The sequence below is a fragment of the Sceloporus occidentalis genome, unplaced genomic scaffold (genome assembly GCF_023333645.1).
Source record: "Sceloporus occidentalis isolate IW3139 unplaced genomic scaffold, rSceOcc1.0.p SCAF_37, whole genome shotgun sequence".
NCBI lineage: Eukaryota > Metazoa > Chordata > Lepidosauria > Squamata > Phrynosomatidae > Sceloporus > Sceloporus occidentalis.
Window position 1 is genome coordinate 2,184,827 of NW_028317017.1, and position 17,612 is coordinate 2,202,438.

At 42.4% G+C, this 17,612-nt stretch overlaps 1 protein-coding gene across 5 annotated transcripts; it reads right to left on the reverse strand.

The window, feature by feature from the left end:
- Positions 1-325: 325 nt before the first annotated feature.
- Positions 326-17,152, reverse strand: LOC149297710 (cytoplasmic polyadenylation element-binding protein 1-B). Of its 5 annotated transcripts, none has more exons than XM_089488279.1 (12): positions 17,138-17,152; positions 10,022-10,199; positions 7,888-8,088; positions 4,921-5,135; positions 4,287-4,539; positions 3,871-3,984; positions 3,142-3,231; positions 2,669-2,805; positions 1,658-1,856; positions 1,371-1,465; positions 784-864; positions 326-436 (listed from the first exon to the last, which is right to left on the reverse strand). In XM_089488279.1, exons 1-12 carry the CDS (start codon positions 17,150-17,152, stop codon positions 326-328), a joined length of 1,689 nt encoding a protein of 562 aa, XP_089344405.1. The 5 variants fall into 5 exon arrangements, with proteins under 5 accessions (XP_089344405.1, XP_089344404.1, XP_089344403.1 ...); XM_089488278.1 differs by having other exon boundaries at positions 3,127-3,231; XM_089488277.1 differs by lacking the exon at positions 17,138-17,152 and having other exon boundaries at positions 3,127-3,231; positions 10,022-10,217.
- Positions 17,153-17,612: the final 460 nt, after the last annotated feature.

A 17,612-nucleotide genomic window follows, 5' to 3' on the forward strand; every position in this document is an offset into this window, starting at 1 on the left:
TCAGAAAACAAAGGTCCATACACATTGCTTACTTTCAGCAAGTGTTACATTGGACCCTATCTGGGAACTGCAAAACACTCCTGGAGGAGGAAATTCCCTCCACAAACCTTTTAAAAAAATTCTGGCAAAAATTCACTGTGCACTAGTGCAGAAAACTTCCACAAGGAACAGTAAGTGCAAAAAAGTGACTTTCCCCCACAAAAATCACTGACTGGAAAAAAAAAAGTGCTCCCAGTGCTGGGAGGGAAACTGGACATTTCTACCACTTCCGATCACTCAGCGGTGGTAGCTAATCTTGAGCGCAGATTCTGAGATGGCTGTGTCTTTAGCTGGAGTCACGGCTCTTCTGGTTACGCATTAACGGGCGGTGGTGACGCAGGATCTCCATGGAGTGCTGCCAGTGCCAGCATGCACGGCAGAAATATTTGAAGCAAACCTGTGTGAAGAGAAAGTAATACATTACACTTCGGTACAGCGTCAAGAACATTTGTAGACTAACTTATGGAGGATAGTGGAAAATACTAGGTCAGTTGCCACTGTGTGTAAACTGCTGACCTTGGTCGTAGAACTGCTGTAGTTGCTTTTTATAGACAGGGCAAATGCACTTGATCACATGATATACATTAGATGCACTCCATATTGTCATGCCAACTGTCAATTTGCATGGACTCCAGCACACAAATCCAGTTAGTTAGAAAAATTACATTTTTCCTCCCTTGGCAGCATTACATACACCTACTCCCATTCATAATGCCCGTTTATTGAAAACTATACTTCACATACCTGATCTCTACAGAAGAAAGGACCTGGCTGAGAGTTGCAGACCTGGCAAACAGAATCTTCCAGATAAGGATCTATTTGAACCTGTCACAAACAGACCAACTGTTAAAATGTGCACGAGGGCTGTAACAATGTGCTGTGAACACTGTTCAACGCTTGTCACTTGTGGGAGCAAGAACATTTTATTGGAGTTTTTTGGGACTTCTCGGAATTACCACTCCTAGGGTGCAAACATGAATGGTAACAAGTGGATACTGTACTTTAAGCATGTTAAGGGGTGTTTTAGTGCCTGGAGGCCTATTCAAAACATAGGATATACATTGTTTGGAAAGTGCCACTTTTGGGCTTATCAGCGTGCTTTTAGGAGTACTGTGTGTTCTATGGGCAGTACTAATATTCCATGCAGCCACATTTAACTGGGAATGGACAGATGTTTTACATGTTATGTTCTTGCATAATATAATGAAGACTGTTAAGAGGATAGTCTACAGGTTTAACAATTACAGTGGAGCAGCCATAGGCATCTTATTTTTAGAAAAAGATCTATAAAGTTATCTGAACGATGCAGTAAAATTCAAATACGCACTCACCTTTTTGGTAAACTTAGCAGTTTTTATTTCCACAAATGCAGCACTCACAGCTTTTAGATAGCTACGTTGATTGTTGAAAGTCACACGTCCGGAGCCTGCGATGAGAAATTCAACCTCCTCTGAATTATAGTCAAACTTACAGTAACTAGACTATTATAAAAATCTATTAAGAGGGTCCTTATTTATGTACTAGTACATTGTCAATTTTAATTTACAAAGGGGACAGGTGAATGTTTAACAGTGCCACAGAATCTGCTGGTGTTCTATAAATGTAATAAGCATCTTACCAATTGGATACTTGTGCTTATCTGTATCGATACCGGCATAGACCACACCACCAAACAGGTCATTCATGATAGATGCGAGTGCTTCAGCATTTAGCATGCCATGGAGGGCCCCCACAAACACCGTTTTACTGGGGTCTAGTCTCTGAGATGGGCTGCGCACATAGTTGCTGTCTGCCAGGACCCAAGGAATGACCTGCACCTACAGTGTTTGAGAAAACATTAAGCTCCTGCTTTAAACATACCCTTCTGTAGCATCTCCTGGTGCCAAAATTCCCCAATTGTGCTCACAATCAATTCAAATTAATCTCTCCCTAAAAGGATACTGTATTAAAGAGATTTAATTTTTTTTTAATTACAGCAGTATGGGTGAAACATTCCAGTCAATATTTAGGAAGACATTTTATTCCTCGAAGTAAAAACGTCAAGTTAGACTTCAAACATTTGCTTCTACTATATTATGTCAGTCAAATTTATATATTGTACACAGTTATGTTACCTGCTGTAATAGCACTGCAGAATCTGACCATGTTTATACAGCAGCAATAACTGGCTGCTTTTAGTAAGTTTTAAGCTTCTGCCTCTAGTATTATGGAAATTGAATTACTGCCCCAGAAGTACCATCTAAGTGTCTGCACAAGGACACCAGCATATGTGACTAGGCCCACAGACGTATCCACCAAAACGCTATTGATTCCTATCCCTGCTTCTAATAGCAGTCATTAATACAGTGCTCCAATCTGTAGAACATGTTACTCTTTATTAGTGTTGCTAAAGATATATTACACCATCAGAAGCCAAACATTGTACGGCTTGCCACAGAATTAAGCCTTTTAATAGCATGGGAACACCTACTTAAGGCGTTCGTGAACACTACAACTGCTGTGAAAATGACCAATCCATGACTTGTGTGAATGCAGAGACAATACCAATGCTTTCACAATGGTATGTCTTCTTGGTAAACATCTTGGGATGGGGTTCAGCCAATGTCTTGAGAATCTAAATTTGACTTGCCTCCTTGCAGCGCATCCTGCGGCTAGACATTTTGAAGTAGTGCTCACTAAGCCCATCTTGGCTCAACAGGTCCTGAGTGCAGGCTTGGAGCAACGCACGAACAGATTTTTCTGATTCAAACACCAAGTAAACATACCCTACAGCAACAAATAAGGAAGACAGTCACACTGAGGAGACCCGAATCGACAATTACACAACACCGGATAAACGAGAAGTTTGTTTTTTTTTTGTTTGTTTTATTTTATTAATAAGCTCTGTCTCCATAGCCCAGAAAACAGAATAGCTTAGCTAGGAGTGAAGAGAAGTTCTGCCTAGGAGTTAGCCGTTCATTTTGAGACAGGCTTTAGATTCCAATAGTACCTTCACCGTGTCACCATGAGATGTGCACCATTAGCAGATGTCCCCAGTCCATCACCAATAAGTGGTCAAATAAAAAATTCCTACCATATCTGCATTACCTTTGGGCATATTACCTTTGGGAGGGCAGCGAGGGTGCTTGCCATCCTTACCAGGCCACTCAACACTCAAAGCTCCAAATACACGGAAAGTGTTTATCAGCCCAGCTGCAAAAGTAACATTAAACAGCTAGTCAATATTTGCATGTTTAATGACTGAACACTTTACATTACAAACAGCTATAATGCATGGCCCTTGTACAGCTCCTAGTAACAGAACAATTAACCATTTTAAGATGGTACCAACAGCATTGCACATAAGCACCAGAATTATGAATAACCAGAAATGGTCATATTAGCCGTGGCAGCCACTGGAATTGTCATATCAATGTGTGCCACCAGTTACCATGATGAGACTAACAAACTGACACCATTTGCATCTAAATAACTGCATAACAAGCCAGAGTACAAAACCCCCCAAACCCGATGAGGCAACAAGCTATGAGCTTAAGCTTTAAAACCTTTGTTTTCCTTTGAAGCTGAAACATTTCCCACTGCTGCTTGTCATCTAAAATAGTTAAGACTGCTCAGTAAAGCAGATCTACAAAGACTGGGTGTGAGAATCCATTGCTTCAATAGCCAGATGTAGTGAGACTTAAAGTATAGTCATGTGACCCTTTTTAAACTAGTTTACATAAATGGTTCCCAATAACTTTTGCCAGATACTAAAAATTCTCAATGTTTAGTGACCACAAACCGCAAATACACAGAATGAGTTTTTCACCTGCAGCTGAACAGTGCACTTACTTTCTGTAATGTCCCAGGGGACGCCACCAAGGAACACTTTGCAAGAATAAACAGGATTTTTGTAGTTACGAGGGGGAAGTTGGCCACTCCATGTGCAGGTTGCCTCATTGACAGCTGAGCAGAGTAAGGGGGAAGATACATGAGCACAGAACAAAAAGGAGGAGTCTTAGATTACATCGGCAGGTATCTTGAATTCTGACTTAATGTCTAAGCCTTCCCACAACCAAAAATTATTAAATACAGCTAGCCGATAGTCAAATAGGGCAAGAGTAGCATGCAATCACTATTGGGTGGCTGCTGTACTGAGATTTCACAAAAATCTGATGGAAAAAACTAAGCTCACAGAAGTTCTACTGCTTGCCAAAGTGAAAAGAAGCACAATATATAGAAGCCAATACAGTTTTGATTATCTCTACCTGCCGCTTGTCTGTGCAGACGTGCTTCTCTTTCAATGCTGAATGGGTCTTCAGCAGAATCCAGAAGATCCCAGGACGGCCAGACAGATGTTCCTGGCCACCTTTTTGACATTCCCACAGGAGAGGCTGTTGCGGCTGCTAAGGCAGCATGCTCCTGGTCAAACCTTGAGCCAAAGCCAAGCTTCAACGGGTCTCTGGACACTCCACTTCCCATTGAGAAGAATGGCAGAGGGGGTGAAATGCGGAGACTGGACTGCAGTGAACAAGGAGGGTTATAAGTCACATAGGAGTTTAACCTATAATACTTCTCACATTGTTTAGATATAGCAGTAGCTCTAGTCTAGTCAGTATTGCAACAGGAAGAAAAACAATTTGCTTGTTAAGCCAGTCCTCAAAGCATGGCAATATTACATGTTTGGAGGATATATCGGAAACCCATGCAGTAATTCGCAACAGCCAGACGTGACCTTCAAACACTGGGCTTTGAGATAAGCCATCTGAACAGTTAACAGTGAAAGTTCTGTGACTGCCAATGTCAGGCTATAGAAAAGGTACTTTCCTCACTTCTCGCATTTATGCAGAAATAGACAGATGCAGCAAAGACAGAACACCAGAGACCATACATAAGGCTTACTATCAAGTCCGAAAGGTGGTCCGAGCCAGAGCTGAAGCCGCTTGTGTCAGAGTCCGAGGGGCTGCTGGAACGAGAGTCTAAAATGGACCGGCTATCCAAGCGTGAGCTACGCAGCAGCGGTGTGGGGTACTTCTCCATGAGGTCTGAGCCAATAGGATCCAACGGCAAAAAGCCTAGAGGGGGCTTTCCCAAAGGGCTGTTCAGCATGCTGAAAACTAAAGAGATTTTTTCTTTAAATGCATATTCCGCACTTCGTGGAAAGCGTAAAGGGGTGAACACCGATGCACAGTTTACTACAACATTTAGTAACCAATTCAAATTTGGGAAGACCTTGCTGCGTTAAACCACCACATGTTTTAGAATGTTTTACAATTCAATACACTAAACACATTCAACGGCATCTGCAGGCCAAGCTTTTATACACACACCACAGAACACCTTCGAGGTTTGGTCACTAAAAGGAAGTTGACAGGAGAGTCGTTTCACTCCCTGAATTTGATTCACCATGAAAGCCCAATCCCAGTGAGCATCTGGTACCAGAAGATGTTTTTCTGGTCCTGTATAACATTGTTAAATCAAAGATTCCTTCAGTTGCCTCACCGATTGACTATTTATACAGGGCCAGTTTCACCTTAAAGGAGAAATTTGCCATTGTTGGCCCATTTCAATGAACATGAGTAGCTATAGTAAACAAAAAACAAACATCTTGTGTTAACCCTAATCTCGTTTGACTTGATTACACATCTTAAACAGTAATACATTTAAGTATAGTCAGCAACACATACAAGACCTTCTTTGGTGGATGCAAAGTAATTCTGCCATTTATTTAGGGTGGGGTCCTTTCATACCAATCATTTGAACTATCCCTATAATTACATGAATTCAGAAATGGTTTCCATGTTTTCTTGCACCTTACTGCTGAAAATGGTCAATATTGTGTGGAATAGTCCAGGATCTTTGCAGTGATTTTACAAACATGGGCTGCAGAGTTTTGTATGTTGATTTTTAACACCTGTTTCTTAAATATGGGAAATCAAGCCAAAGTACCTCAATATGAAATGAGGAAACAACGCAGGACCAGGAATGGTGCAAGGCTGTCATTTAACCGCTAAACAGCTGTAAAAAGCTCTTGAAACAAGCTCATGTGCATTCTAAATGCACAACTTTCTTTATAAGTACTGCAGTGGTATTGTATCATGCATTGTGAAGTCTGAGTGTATAGCTTATGGGGTGTATCTCCAGTCATTCTGCAAAGCTAGTAGTGGTTATTTTAGCTCTTGAAACTGCATGATAATGTGAACCTTCAGTGAAGTTTGAAGTTATGACAGGTGCTGTGTCGCTAGTAGAACCAGTGCTGGATTTGAAGAAAGTTGCTATTTGTCTGAACTCTGGAAATGCAGTATTTGTTCCTCTGCAAGATCTATTTTAGGACAGACTTGGCACTGTGAGGGCCGCAGCAGGGCAGTGGGTGCTTTCTGCTGAATCACTGCTTGAAGCCATAACACTGCAGGGATTAAAGACATTATTGCCTGGTCCCTTCATAAATATCCAGCCGCCATCCTAACAGTCGCTACAAAAAACACAACTGGCTGCCACTACCTAAGGGGGGGTTACATATGATTTAGCCTTGGTTTTTAGCAACAGGGTATAAGGGTATACATTGAGGTAAATTAGAACTGTACCAAGTTTAATGTTTAGAACTAATTCTCTTACTTAAAAACAAAGGCAAAATATGCATCTGGCATTGTACTTTCAGCAACAGAAGGGATTTGAGGGATTTAAAACACACATATGATTATCCTATGTATGTTACGGATCTAAATCTAGACTATGGACCGATTATATCTGAATATTTACTACAAGGAAAGTGGGGATACTAGATGGGGCAAATGGTTATTACATACTGTCAAATTACACAAAATATATTCTATTTGTCTTTACCAAGTTGATAGACCATGAAATCTTTAGATAGTTCTAGAAGTCTAACCTTTACAGTACCAAGTTTGTTAAACATCTGAGTTTCAAGTTGTGCTTTCTAGAAATCCACTAAGAAGCCTTCATACGTTTAATCCATCTATTGTCTCAACATTTTACACCAAGGTAAAAAACTTCATTAGTTTGATTGCCAGACTGGCCATCCCAGAAAAAAATTTTACACTAAGAATTTATCAATCTAGGCAAAACATGGGTGAAATTCTCAGGTGTTACCATTTAAAGGTACATTTGGTCTGTTTAAATACATTAAGTTAATGTGACAACTTTCAAGAACAAACCAGGTTAAAGTGCACCAATCACATAAGTGCTAATGGCAACGTAACAATATACTCCAGCTACTTTAAATGCCATACAATTCACCACACCTGCAACTGGCATTCATTAGCGCTATGGAATTTGATGGCGCTATATAAAAATTATAAGACCAAAAAGCTTAAACATATAGCGCCCTGTTAGTACAAGTTTTATGCCGACACTTTCTGGCCTACATAGATTCAGTGACTGCTCCAATGAATTAAGGCCCAGACTGGATTAGCTAGTACGGCCCAATAGAAGGTATTTTTTGCAACCAGTTATCTTAGACCTGCTGACGATGGCTAGGTACCACATGGGTTCTACACAAATGCTATACTTGCCTACACAAGCTGACCCATAGATGAGAAAGTACCCAGGCTTTACAGTGCACACCTGCAGAACATACCACTGCTGCGCAATCAAGAAACCAAATTCCAACCAGACGCTGGATCCTGTTTTCTTGTCCCAGCTATAGGTGAACCAAAGACGTACAGGATATATTTGTTAGGCATCTTATGATGTGGTAGTTATACCCAACTCACATTTCTGCGTAATGGCCACTGAGGGTTGTTTAATCAGATCTCTGCCCCTTTTTAAAAAGGTAAATTCTCTTGGCATCACATGGTAAATTGGGTAAACTGCAGCACATTCACATCATGCAGCTATGGTAGTTCTTACCTGACTGAGCAGGGGATGGAGTGCTCGACTGTCCAGCAGCCTCTGTGTCCTGAGTGCTCCAGGGTCTGTCCCAGCCAGTCAGGCTAAGAGACTGCAGACCAAGGCACAAGTCATTGGTGTCGGGAAGGCCTCGAGAAGGTGGGTCGTGTGACGTCGGGAACAGCATCCTGCTTGTAGCAGCTCCCTCTGTGTCTGGGAAGTCTGCTCGGAAACGGGAACAATGTTAGAATGCCGAGATGATTTGCCCTCAACTTACCATCAAGTAAATTGCACCTGCAGCAAGTCGAGGCACAGCTGCTGCCATCTATCTGTAGCCTACACCTTGTCAAACTACTTGACTGCGCACAGAGTGTAGCAACAAGCTACAGATTTAGAGAAACTATGTAAAAAAAATAAGAATATCTGCTGCTGTCAGTTAAGATGTAAGCAGATTCTCCTGCGCACACAAATGCAGACACTTTGCTTCAAGCGGCCCTGCCTTCATCCCATTCCCACCCCTCCTCCCACACAGTCCTGGACAGACTCCAAGCCTGAATCAGCAGCAGTAATGCAGAGCTTCACAATTGTGCTAGCATAATCTGTTTGCCAGTCAAGCTCTTATCTATACCCCCAAGCAAAGCATTGTTTACCAGTGAGTAACTGGGATCACTTCAGAGGATGCAACCTCCGCCTGGGTAACCGTTTCAGAGGCAATGGTTCTTGTGGCGTGTTATACAAACATGGGACAGGAACAGTGCATTCTAGAGTTTATTGCAACTCAGTCTTTCTACTGCCTTCATAATGACATCTCATTCTTAGTGACTTCACATAAGTACTGTCCTGTGTAGTTGACCCATTCCAATAGTAGAGGTCACAGGCCATTTGAGATATGTTGCTCTCTGAATCAGCCCAGGGAACTGTAAAATCAATGGAGGGCCAATCTGGACTTCCAATACAGCTTCAAGTAAACTGTCCGTGGATCGGGTCCAACCTACTTACCCCAAGCCATGCCACAACATTGTGCTCGGATGTGGACATTTGAAATGTTGGCATATTGTATTGGTACTTTCATAGAGTTTTGACATTTTAAAAACTTTGTTTTCCCCTTTGAAGAGTGATAGAAGCAGCCATGGGTGGTTAAAAAAAAATCTACACTATTACACCTTGCCAGGTTAGCTTATCACTTATTTGTTAAGTCATGCGCTCTAAATTAAATAGTACATTGGAGCACGTGTTCTCTAGACTGGTGAACACTGCAATCAAGACCCATTTTAGGGTATGTAATTTATATACACTAGATTTTATAGTGCCAACTGATTCCATAGCACTGTGTGCACACCCCTATTCACACAGCTATGAAATCCCATACACTTGATGCAGTTTGACCCAGTGCCAAAATAAAAGCCAAACGTGTACATTAGATCACAACTAAAACTTCTACTGCTGCGAGGAACAATTTGTGTTTGTGACAAATCACAATGGAGCGTATTTCTTTACAAACTGCCCATGTGAACTTTTACAGCAGTTTCAGTAGTTGCATATGTTCCATTTAATCTGACCCAACAGCTGCAGATCACTAGCTTTATACATATGAATCTAGTGTGCATTAATAACTTATACACCACTTACCATTAGAGGTAAGAGATAAACTAGAATGTTTTAAGGTACCTCATTATGTAGTATCCATTTGATTACCCTTACTCAAAATGCAGCCAAAGACAGCTTAATGTTTGCAGAACTGTATGCATAATAAACTAGTTACTAGAAATTGGTAGCAAGTTACTTTTATCAGCTGCAGCTCATCTTGCATTAGAAGTAAAGACCATTTAACCATCCACTTATAATTGCAGATCACCACCCATAACAGATAGTCCTCAGAAGTGTAATTTTTTCACTACAGACAGCAAGACCTTCAAGCTCTCCAATATATGGGAGTGTTTAATTTGCTGAACTATTCTGTCCTGAAAAACTACAGTTTTGGTGGTTTTATCCGGCTACCAACACCTAAAGTGTCAAACTTGTGACTGGCAAAGGACTATGGAAATATGTCTAATTTCCTTTAATTATTCCCAATAATGTCAACTGCACATATATACATAACTTGTACACCTAACAAATACCTTTGTCACTATGTGAGCTACACAAAAAAAATTACCTTGCAGGTGGTCACATTTGCCCTTGGCATTTGGGGTAGTGCAAACCCCAGTGAAGTCCAGAGAGTTGTCCAGCATGGCGTTTATCCTGCGGAATATGTCAGCATTGCTGCAGGTGGAAAGAGCTGGGGTGTCAGAGGGGCAACCCCAGCAGTCTTTAGCTCTTCCTAAATCATCTTTCTGAGAACAAAAACACATTACCTCAGTCTCTGGAGATCTAAGTGGCAGGAGAACAGATATTAAAGACAACAAAAAAATGTACTTTAAATAAAAGCATAATTGTCATGCTTATTTAACATACAAGAGTTCAATTAATCAGAACCTTGATCTTACAGTTTCTATGACAACATTCTATAAGCAGATGCTTGCAAGTTGCAACATTTAAGTGTTAATAAAATTTTACAGGATTAAAGTACTTAACTTGGGTAGGCAGCAGTACCAAGAATGGGGCTTCTAAAGCCGAGTTTAACAAGGGGTTAGCAACAACTAAAGAAAATTGTTTCAGGGTTACATTCATTGCTTCTCCAAAACTAGTGTACCTGCTTACTTTGCGTAGTCCACTTCAAAATTATGCATTTTGCTTTAGTTTGCCAATTAGCACTACCATCTTGAAACTGATCTCTAACTTCTGAGAACTGTGTGTGGAAATACCTGCTTAAAGAATCCAACATGTGTCCCTAGTAAATAACCTGACAAATCTATGTGCTGAAACAAACCTGTAACCTAGATCTGAGTGTTTCAGGGGTGGAACAGATGAACCAATTTATTGACTGGACTCTAGGAAAAGTTAGTGTTCATTTTCTGCAACCAACTGTGCTTTTAACATGTGTTATGAAAGCTGCTGCAAAGCATAGAACATGTGCACATGTGACAAGACTAGCTGGTATGTTGACTGGTTGCAAAGCCTTTTGGGAATTCCCAACTCATGGTAAAGAAGATTGACATAATTGGCAGGCAGCAAACCATAAGAGTCAAACAAAATCCAGGTTTTTGAAATCCAATTTGGAATACATGGTGTACATAGACATTAGGAAAATCTACAAATCCCTACATAATAAAGCTTTGTCTTATCTACTACAGACGGTATTTTCTGAATACAAGAGAAAAACATTAATCTGTCCCGTTTCATTTTAGACTCAGGTAGTGTTATGTGTATCCTATGCATGTTTAAATTCAGCCTCTCATACTTCCGGGGGGAGGCTGCACCACTCATCACCCTTTAGTCAAGTAAAACATCTACAACTAAACTATTTCATGGGGAAGTGTTAGAACAAGACAGCATAATCTAGATTGTCAAACATTTCCCCCCCCATGAGATAAATCTCCCTCCCTGCATCTTGGTAAACTCCCTTATGCATTTTAGATGCACCCTTTACATCTCATTCCAGCCATGTTTAGTTTTTCCTGTAATATTTAGCCTGCAAATCAGTCACCGTCTTAGAAGCCCTCTGTTAACCCTCATGCATAACTCAATCTATTCACGTACCATAACATTTAGGAATTCACGTTTGTGGACCCTTTATCTGGGTCCCATTAAGACCAAATACCATCAGCTTTACCTAGTTAGCTGTAGCTGTGACATTCATAGTCCTGTAGTGCCAGAGGGGAGAGACTACAGCTGTGCAAATTACACCCATAATTCAGCCTAGCAGGGACCCAACAAAATTATGATTTGGCCACAGCCCCTGTGTCCACTAGACAATTTATAGCCAGAGCTATAAGTTGAATTTCCCAATTACATTATGGCCACATTACTACACTACATCTACTCAAGCTGTTTGTATCCATTTGTTTTTTCATAAGGGAACCACATCATTTAAGACAACATGACCAATCTCTACCAACTGTCCAACAAAGCAATCTGAAAGGAAAAAATACTGTGCACGGCAAGCAGCTTACATAAGCTAATTTAGCCAGACAAATGAGTTGTCTAGGAAACATTAGCAATTCTACCGAAAAAACCTTAGAGACAGTTGTGCTCTGTAATGAGAGCATTTACACACCAGTATCATGATCATAGCAGACTCACCTCTGGAACATGACTGACCTGCTAACCCCTCCAGATGCACATAATGTGCCAGGCTGAGGAGCAACAAGTGGCAGCAGAGCCTGCAGACGCCTCCCCCAGGACTGGGTGTGGAGAGAGGAGATCTTAAAACAGCTGCATGGAAGAGGCTAGACAGGGACTGTCAACAGCACCACCCTCTGTCACAAACCTAATGCGGCAAGCAAATAATGCCGTGCAAGTAGACACGGTGACTGCATGCAATACTCTACCTAAAACCCCTGCAAACAATGGTAATTAGCACCACGTGTAGTCTGATGTCTAATGCTCTGTGCAATAAGATTCATGAGCAGCCAGCCCCTATTATGTAGGCTTCAGTGCTAGGACAGGAGATCGCTTTACCTTTCCAGGTAAAACTCATTACAAGATTTGTAAATTCAACTAAAGTATTTAATACGCAGCTTAGACTGAGAAAATGCTCAGAAAACCAATATGTTAATGAAAGGATTTAGGAATGGGATTTTTTTTAAATATAAAAGTCTTGTCTGAGCTTTACACTTGCAGGAAGACATTGAGAACTCTAATACTCAAGAGCAGGGGTGGGCAATTAATTTTCCCATGGGGCCACATGAGAAATTGGAATGGTTTTAGAGGGCCAGACCTCTACAAACTACAAACTCCGAAGCCTTGTCCATTTTGTTAACTTATGTGCTGTTTAATAAAGTTATTCAAGCCTACGTCATTGGTAGAGGTGCTTGAATAAGTAAGGCCTGAATAACTATTAGCACAGCACAGAAGTGAACAAAATGAACAAGGCTTCGGAGTGCATACCGTATTTTTCGCTCTATAAGACGCACCTGCTGATAAGACGCACCTAGATTTTAGAGGAGAAAAAAAAAGGAAAAAATATTTTGAGCTAAAAAATGGGCTAAAATATTACAATAACTGAATAAGCTATGAACACAGTAAGACACACGCAGTAAGACACACACAGACACAGTGAGACACACAGACACAGTAAGACACACACAGACACAGTAAGACACACACAGACACAGTAAGACACACACAGACACAGTAAGACACACACAGACACAGTAAGACACACACAGACAGTAAGACACACACAGACAGTAAGACACACACAGACAGTAAGACACACACAGACAGTGAGACACACACAGACACAGTAAGATACACACACACACACACACACAGTAAGACCTCCCTCCCTAACCCCCCTTCTCAGTATCTCCCCTCTAACCCCCCCTTCTCAGGATCTCCCCCCCCGCCCCGGTCACTTACCTTAAACTCCTGTGTTGGAAGCGTGAGGCGTTTGTCTCGGGTGCCGGCGCTTCACTGCTGATCGCCGGCGTCTGACGTCATATGCCGGCGCCCAGCGTAAAGCGCCGGCACCCGAGACAAACGCTTCCAACACAGGAGTTTAAGGTAAGTGACCGGGGCGGGGGGGGGGGGGGACACCGGACTCATTGGTGAGTCACCAGGACACTCTCTGCGGGCCGGTCCGAGCTATTCAGCGGGCCGGATGTGGCCCGCGGGCCGTGCTTTGCCCAGGTCTGCTCAAGAGGCTGGTTTTTTTTTAACAGATGCCATTATCCCTGAGATATGTATTCCCTCTACATACACAATATCTAGATATTTTAGATCTGCTAGGTGCAGTCACATTTAAAATATGTAGCCTTAGTTGAATGTAGATTTGTCAGAGAACAATGACTTCACCAACAATCCTAGCTTGGAATAGGAACACCCTCTGAATCACAACAGCACAGACAACATCTCAGACATCCAGTGATGGAACTGGTGAACTAGATACAAGAACTTGCATTTAATCGGCTGACTATCAGCAAGAAAATAAAAAAACTAAAGGGAAATACAATTGATAAGGTTCAGATACCGCCACCCCCCTCTGACAAAAAAGGGGGATTTCCTTGTTCTGATGTAGCCAACAAAACGAGGTGCTCCACAAAATACAAAGGTTGGCAAACCTGAAAGTGTCTTTTGTAAATGGTCTTGGTATATAATGGCTTTTAATTACCTTGTGTGACTATTTGTTGTATACAGAGATAGTGCTATACAGTGCGCCTTGTGGTTTGCATAAGACATACAACCTAAATACATGGGCAATTTCCATGATCACGAGATCCAGTTGAATGTTTCAGTATATTGTAAGTTTCACAAAAATGCAAACTAATGTAGAAGTGTTATTCAAAAACAGAATATGTCCAAAGGCAACATGACATGCCTAAATGCTTCTAAATACATAGAGTTCTGCTTTGCATAAATATAGGCTTTTGGATTGTTGTTTTAGCTCATGGTTGAGCTTACAAACCAGTAGACTACTATAAATTGCAGTTTTATTTCAAATTTGAATTTATAATTGCTCAATATGGGTATTCTGTACATAACACATTTCCACACAATACTTGAGTGATATATTCTGTCAACCAAATACAGTTAAATACAGACAGCCCTTTATGATGGGCGCCCCATATAATAGAAACGCTTCTCACTTTAGTTTAATGGTACCTGCTGTCTGCACACTGGCAGGGGGTTTGTGCTTCACATGCATTCTGTGGTAGGGCTAGGGTTTCACACAGATCGTGTAGCCAGCATTACCCATGACAGGGCATTTCAAGCAGTCCACAACAGTCTCAATGCCACAGACTGCCCAAAAGGATGGGGTGAACATCGAAATGGGGAATAGGAGGGAATAAAGACAGATGCAGCAAGGAGACAATATAACAGACTAACATGGGCGGGGGAGATGACATTCTGCAAAAGCCAAGATCCGTTACTGTCATGGGCGTCAAAAGAGTAAATTACGGTTACGTAAAATACTAAAAACGTGAAGTCTGAAAATCTGAGTTGAGACATCCGATTTCCAAACTGGATTACTTTAACTGAATTAAAACAATCCTGGTCTTTTATACAACATCTGTGAGTTTACAGGTAGTTTGGCTACAAACAAGTATGAAGCGGCGTGCAGCCAGGGGCCACAAAGGGGGAGGGGAGGACTTAAAATGTATCAGTACCAACGCCTTAGACAGGATCTTAGTATTCCTTCCTTCTATATCGAACACCACTACTCTTCTGTGCTGATAAGATTTATTCACATGCGCACCACGGGAAGGCTCAGGGTACCTTCCTCCCTTCTCAGGGTGTCATAACGTTGTTATACTACTGGTTAATTGGTTACACAACATTCTAAATGCTGGGGGCTGCCAGAGACCGGATAGATAACGCCGTCCGCCACCCGGCTCGGCCTTTTTAACCGGACAGCCCAAACGCTATTACTCAACAATGATAACCTGCAGGGAGTTGGAATAGGTGAGCTTCCTCAGGGTACAGATGGCGACTGCTCCTGTATCGCGTTATAGCGTAAACCCTACAGACCGACTGACAATACAGCTTTCCTATGGATAGCCCAGATGGAATATAAATCCAGCTCTTAAATTCCAAGTTCCCCGCTCCACCGGACACCCCCTACCATTATTACATGCTGGGATAAATGCTACAAGTTTAGCCGCTACCAACATAACAGCGCCGAGCGCACTTAATACGTTCTACACGCTGTTGGAACGCGCGGGCTCCGCACAGGTCCGGCCAGCTCCGCTCCTGCAGTCGGGTTACCATTATGCCGCCTCGCCAGTCCACAGCATATACCACGTACGCCGCTGTGTCTGCAACCCACATGCTGCTGTCCACCGCTCGCTTCCCGCTTCCTTCTGCCGTGTGCTCGCGCTGAAGGCACGTCTGATAGACTCCTTGGCCGTAGACAGCACGTGCCTTTGCACGAGATACACGCTCAGCCCAACCTACCGGCCGCTGCCCAGCACGTGCCCCGACCGGGCCGGCACTTCATTGACTGACAGGGCGCCGTGAATATCAATGCCAAGTACGCAAATACTATGCAAATCGCCTCAGCGAGTAACGTATGCACTGCTCCGGTAGTGTAATAGAAATACACTCAAAATCAGAAGGGTCCCTCAAACGGTGTTCCAATGGGCATTAGCCACGATTTTCCCGTTTTATATTATACCAAAGACTATGCTGTAAACCGTTATCATAATCCTATACCGAACACGCCTTAAACACGTTTAAACAAAATAGGAGCACACAAGCTTGCCGTCAGTGATCATTAAAGCGCTTTAAAGTATTCCCAGATCTAGAACACTTGACGTGTGCTGAAGAACATGAAACCTGTAGCAATAAGAGTAGTTCCAGAACAGAGGCCTCCCCGGCGCGTCAAAGGGATTTATGAAGCCGTCAGATTCTAATTTGAACTTCAGCTATTTGACGGAAACAGCTCGGTGAACCGGGAGGAATATGCCGCCAAAACTGCTTTGCAGAGTATTAGAGCTACAAATAAAGTAATGTACGCCTACTCAAAGCGGGAAAGAACGGTAAACCGTTCACTGACGGAGACAGTCACGCAAAAACAATGTAGACGAATGATTGCGCTAAAACCCCCAAATCCGTAAGCGACACCTTAAGTTACCCAACGGTCTAACGGGAACAGAAACCTTAAATTATCCTGTAACGTAACCAACAAGTTACAACTGCACTCCGTGATACCGTCACAGAAACACCGAGACCCACAAACGACAGGTTTCCGGTGCCGGACACAATTATGTTACCTTGAAATTCGTCTTTGCAAGAGCTAGTTCTTAAAGGCATACACAATGCACACATGCTCGGCTCGCAAAGCACCCAGAACCGTACACATTAACGTTAGGCACAAATTAGCGAGTGGGAAGGCGGCCTCCAGAACAGATTTCCCGCAGCCCAGCCAACAAGCACCGACTGAGCGCATACATGTGCATGCTGCACCCAAATGATGCCCAGTGAGAGCCCGTATCCCATACACGCATGCACAGGTTATGTAACCACCATCAGCACCGGCGGTAACATCGCCCCTTTCTTCTAATGCTAATAACGCAAGCGTTTGCAACACCCGTCACCCCACATGACACGGAACTCCAGGTACTCCCCAAATCGCTCTCGCTGGGTTTCGAACAGCGCCCTTCTCGGTCCATTACTTAGAGGTTGCCTGAGACTCCGTGCTCAAGCCGAGTCACTTTATTACTCTTACCAGCGGAAAAGCCATTTTACTGCGCCCGAGATGGAGAACCTAATTTAAAAAATCGTTAAAGTCGATATTTGGGTTGTTTTTTTTTTCTGCGTCGGTTTGCAGACAATTGTTTGTCTTTAATGTTTTGCAACGGCCTTCGATTCCAGGAGGGGCCTATTTATAGCTACTGCCCCTTATCTGTGGCGCTCCGGACACCGGGGGGGGGGGGGGTAATTGACGGCACCTGTGTGCACGGTGCAATTCCAGGGAGTGCATCCCGCCATCAACACCCGGCGCGACCAGCAGGGGGCGGGCTACTATGTGAGGAGAAGAAATGCAGGTTGCATGAAGAGTGCAAATGTTCTATGAGTAATAGCGTATTGACGTCATCTGTTTGTCTATGTGTATGTATATATATATATATATATATATATATATCTTTTTAATCTGAAAAAATATAATGCACTTATAATAAAAAGTATAATAGAAGTTGAAA

Excerpts from the sequence above, each read along its gene's own strand:
- LOC149297710 (XM_089488277.1), bottom strand. The coding sequence starts at position 10,217 with ATGTGTTTTTGTTCTCAGAAAGATGATTTAGGAAGAGCTAAAGACTGC. Across the intron at positions 4,540-4,920 it reads ACCACCTTTCGGACTTGATA|TCCAGTCTCCGCATTTCACC; the intron begins GTAAGCCTTATG and ends TGTTCACTGCAG. Across the intron at positions 3,985-4,286 it reads TCTGCACAGACAAGCGGCAG|CTGTCAATGAGGCAACCTGC; the intron begins GTAGAGATAATC and ends TACTCTGCTCAG.